This window comes from Dermacentor variabilis, unplaced genomic scaffold (assembly GCF_050947875.1).
Source record: "Dermacentor variabilis isolate Ectoservices unplaced genomic scaffold, ASM5094787v1 scaffold_13, whole genome shotgun sequence".
Classification (NCBI taxonomy): Eukaryota; Metazoa; Arthropoda; class Arachnida; order Ixodida; family Ixodidae; genus Dermacentor; species Dermacentor variabilis.
The window spans coordinates 21,597,279-21,600,560 of record NW_027460291.1 but is presented as its reverse complement, the minus strand read 5'-3'; the positions used below and the strand labels follow the sequence as shown (position 1 = coordinate 21,600,560).

At 50.9% G+C, this 3,282-nt stretch overlaps 1 protein-coding gene across 1 annotated transcript; it reads right to left on the bottom strand.

Moving 5' to 3' along the window:
* Nucleotides 1–450: 450 nt before the first annotated feature.
* Nucleotides 451–1,176, bottom strand: LOC142566624 (uncharacterized). Its single transcript, XM_075677459.1, has one exon. The coding sequence runs from the start codon at nt 1,174–1,176 to the stop codon at nt 451–453; it is 726 nt and encodes a 241-aa protein (XP_075533574.1).
* Between the last annotated feature and the right edge of the window lie 2,106 nt (nt 1,177–3,282).

Sequence of the window (3,282 nt, the reverse complement as noted above, 5' to 3'; positions counted from 1 at the left end):
GCGTGGGGCTGAGGGGTGGATGCCTGGATGGCTTCCCGCGCACTTCTGCTTTTGACAGGGGGTCCTGTAAACGCTGGTTGCGGACATCGACAAGAAGTCCGAAGTTGCGCAAAAAGTCCGCTCCCAGGATGGCAAATTTTACGTCAGCCATGACGAAAATCCACCGAAAAGTCCTCTTGAGGTCCAGGTCCAGCGAGAGGGAGCGTGGCCCGTACATCGGTATCGTCGTATTGTTGACAGCTTGCAACGGTGCTGCGCACGGTCGTTTGCGGTCGGCTGGCGACGCCGGCACGACACTAACTTCCGCCCCTGTGTCGACTAGGAAACGAGCACCTCTTTCGCGATCGGTCAGGAACAAAACCGATGGGCGACTGTCCGGCACGGCGGGAGCACTGGTCACCCTCAGTGCTGGCCCGGGGCGTTTCCCGAATTTTCACACGGCGACGCACATTACCGTGCAGCGTTGCCGAATTTGCGGTGGTACCAGCACACCCTACGTTGTTGTGGTTGTGATGCGGTACTCTGTCGTGGTCGCTGGTTTCCGCTCGAGTGCAGCGCTGCGACGGTGTCTGCGAGGCGAGAAATTTCCTCTCCCATCTCTTGCAAGGAATTGGCGGACGGTGCGTCTGCGTGCACCGACGCGACTGTGGGCACGGCGACAGCCATGAGTTTGTCGGCGAGCTCGGCCATCTTGGCAAGGTCTGTCTCGCTCGACGCCGTGAGGCCTATCCGTACACTTGTGAGAAGCCTTTGCAGGAACAGTTCCCGCACTAAACGACCGTCGCTTGCTGTCGCGTCGCCGGCCAGTTGTTGCATGTGGCGTAGCAACTGGCTGGGTCGGCGGTCGCCAAGTTCGGCCTCCCGCAGTAGCTGTTGGAGACGCTCCGGCTCTGTAGGTGTGACGCGGCGAATCAGTGTCTCTTTTAGCGTCTGGTAGGCATTTTCTACGGGTGGTGTTTGCAGTAGGTCCCGCACCTCGCTGGCCGTCGCAGGCGGGAGGCTGCCCACAACGTGGTGGTATTTGGTGCTGTCAGCAGTGATGCGGCGTGCAGCAAACTGTGATTCAACTTGCACGAACCAAAGTTCCGGGTCGCCAGTCCAAAACGGAGGTAGCTTGATATCAAGTACGGCTACCGTGGGGCTGTCGGCGTTGCTTGGCTGGTTCATGGCGATCATGTCCGGGTCACCAATTATTGGCACGCGCGAGGAAGGCAGAGACGAACGAAGCGTGGGGCTTGGAGTCTAGGTGCCAACTAATCTTTATTCTTTGTGCGCCGGCCCTCTCTCGGCGGCCGGCTGGCTACGGTCGACTGCGGTCAACTCTGTTCCGCGCTGGCAGCACCGCGGCTTATCCGCGGCATAATTGTGTTCACCACACGCTAACATAATACTAATCCATAAGAAAGGGGACTCAAAGACTTGAAAAATTATAGACCGATCAGCTTACTGTCCGTTGCCTACAAAGTATTTACTAAGGTAATTGCAAATAGAATCAGGAACACCTTAGACTTCCGTCAACCAAGAGACCAGGCACGATTCCGTAAAGGCTACTCAACAATAGACCATATTCACACTATTAATTAGGTGATAGAAAAATGTGCGAAATATAACCAACCTTTATATATAGCTTTCATTGATCACGAGAAAGCGCTTGATTCAGTCGAAACCTCAGCAGTCATGGAGGCATTGCGGAATCAGGGTGTAGACGAGCCGTATGTAAAAATACTGAAAGATATGTATAGCGGCTCCACAGCCACCGTAGTCCTCGATAAAGAAAGCAACGAAATCCCAATACAGAAAGGCGTCAGGAAGGGAGATACGATCTCTTCATTGCTATTCACAGCGTGTTTACAGGAGGTATTCAGAGACCTGGATTGGGAAGAATTGGGGATAAGAGTTAATGGAGAATACCTTAGTAACTTGCAATTCGCTGATGATATTGCCTCGCTTAGTAACTCAGGGTACCAACCGCAATGCATGCTCACTGACCTGGAGAGGCTAAGCCGAAGGGTGGGTCTAAAGATTAATCTGCAGAAAACTAAAGTAATGTTTAACAGTCTAGAACAGCAGTTTACGATAGTTAGTGAGGCACTGGAAGTGGTAAGGGAATACATCTACTTAGGACAGGTAGTGACTGCGGATCCGGATCATGAGACTGAAATAATCAGAAGAATAAGAATGGGCTGGGGTGCGTTTGGCAGGCATTCTCAGATCATGAACAGCAGGTTGCCATTATCCCTCAAGAGAAAAGTTTATAAGCAGCTGTGTCTTACCAGTACTCACGTACGGGGCAGAAACCTGGAGGCTTACGAAAGTGGTTCTACTTAAATTGAGGACGACGCAACGAGCTATGGAAAGAAGAATGATAGGTATAACGTTAAGGGATAAGAAAAGAGCAGATTGGGTGAGAGAACAAACGCGAGTTAATGATATCTTAGTTGAAATTAAGAAAAAGAAATGGGGGGGCATGGGCAGGACACGTAATGAGGAGGGAAGATTACCGATAGTCATTAAGAGTTACAGAATGGGTTCCAAGGGAAGGAAAGCGTAGCAGAGGGCGGCAGAAAGTTAGATGGGCGGATGAGATTAAAAAGTTTGCAGGGACAACATGGCCATGATTAGTACATGACCGGGGTAGTTGGAGAAGTATGGGAGAGGCCTTTGCCCTGCAGTGGGCGTAACCAGGCTGATGGTGATGATGGTGATCACACGACAGGAGCAAATGGTTTTGCACCCTCTCATCGGAGGGCACATTGACGTAATGAAGCGCCAAATTTAAACTGTAAAACGATTTATTACAGCTGGAGTTTGAACGGTAATTGCTGAGCGACTGTCATTCAGTCTCTTTGCCAGCGCATGTTTTTCTAAGGCAGCAGGGAAGGAGAGATAGCACGCATGCACGTACGCATGCCTAGAGCGTGTGCACTTGTATTTGCGCTTGCGCACGTGTTTGTGTCTCTGTGTTTGAATCTGTGTGCGCATGTGTGCGTGTATGCGCGTGCGAGCATGCTCGCGTTTGTGCGTGCGTGCATGTGTGGACGTGTTTGTATGCGGGTCCTGGACGAATGTCCCGCATACAAACAGGACACTACTGTACATCCCATTCGTCCAGGACACCTACTGTCCTGGACGAATGGGATGTACAGTTAATTTAAACCTATATTTAAATGTACGAGAGAAGAATGAATGACACAGCATTTATAGCATTATCTCTTTCTGAAAGCGAAATCAATGAAAAAAAAGCACCTGAACTGTCAGTATCGCTGGCCTAGATTTCGTCAC